The 690-nt window shown below is 50.3% G+C and overlaps 1 protein-coding gene across 1 annotated transcript; it reads left to right on the forward strand.

Moving 5' to 3' along the window:
• Positions 1–4: 4 nt before the first annotated feature.
• LOC109117168 (sugar transport protein 11-like) lies at positions 5–686 on the forward strand (the record flags this gene model as incomplete). The annotated part of the gene is made up of 2 exons (XM_019203952.1): positions 5–211; positions 306–686. Coding segments are annotated over 2 exons (588 nt in total), but the record flags the coding sequence as incomplete, so codon positions are not given.
• Between the last annotated feature and the right edge of the window lie 4 nt (positions 687–690).

Here is a 690-nt window from a genome sequence, read left to right on the forward strand (position 1 = left end):
CACCCTCTTCACGTCTTCCCTTTACTTGGCCGCCCTTTTCGCATCCTTCTTGGCTTCCACCATCACTAGGGTTTTTGGCCGCAAACACTCCATGTTTATCGGAGGCCTTGCTTTCCTTGCCGGTTCTCTGCTCAACGGTTTCGCAGTAAATGTTGCAATGCTAATCATCGGTCGACTCATGCTCGGTGTCGGCGTTGGATTCGCTAACCAGGTAATTCATTCTTACACTTTGATACACAATTGATCATGCTTTTGATCAGTGATATATAGTGACAAGATCCATCTTATCACCTGTGTATGTACAGTCTGTTCCTGTCTACTTGTCTGAAATGGCACCGGCTCAGATCAGAGGAGCGTTGAACATCGGCTTTCAGATGGCAATCACCATCGGTATCTTTGTGGCGAATCTTGTGAACGTCGGAACCCCCAAGCTGAAGCACGCTGCCGGGTGGAGAGTGTCTCTCGGATTGGCCGGTGTTCCCGCTGTCATGATGCTCATCGGATCCATTTTCTTGCCCGACACTCCAAACTCCATCCTCGAACGTGGCAACCACGAAGAGGCCAAGGCAATGTTGCGAAAGATCAGAGGCGTCGAGAACATCGAACGCGAATACAACGACCTCTACGCTGCCAGCCAGGCCGCCAAGAAAATCGAGCACCCATGGAGGAACATCATGAAACCTCAATACA

Source organism: Tarenaya hassleriana, unplaced genomic scaffold, assembly GCF_000463585.1.
Source record: "Tarenaya hassleriana unplaced genomic scaffold, ASM46358v1 Cleome4472, whole genome shotgun sequence".
NCBI classification, from domain to species: Eukaryota; Viridiplantae; Streptophyta; class Magnoliopsida; order Brassicales; family Cleomaceae; genus Tarenaya; species Tarenaya hassleriana.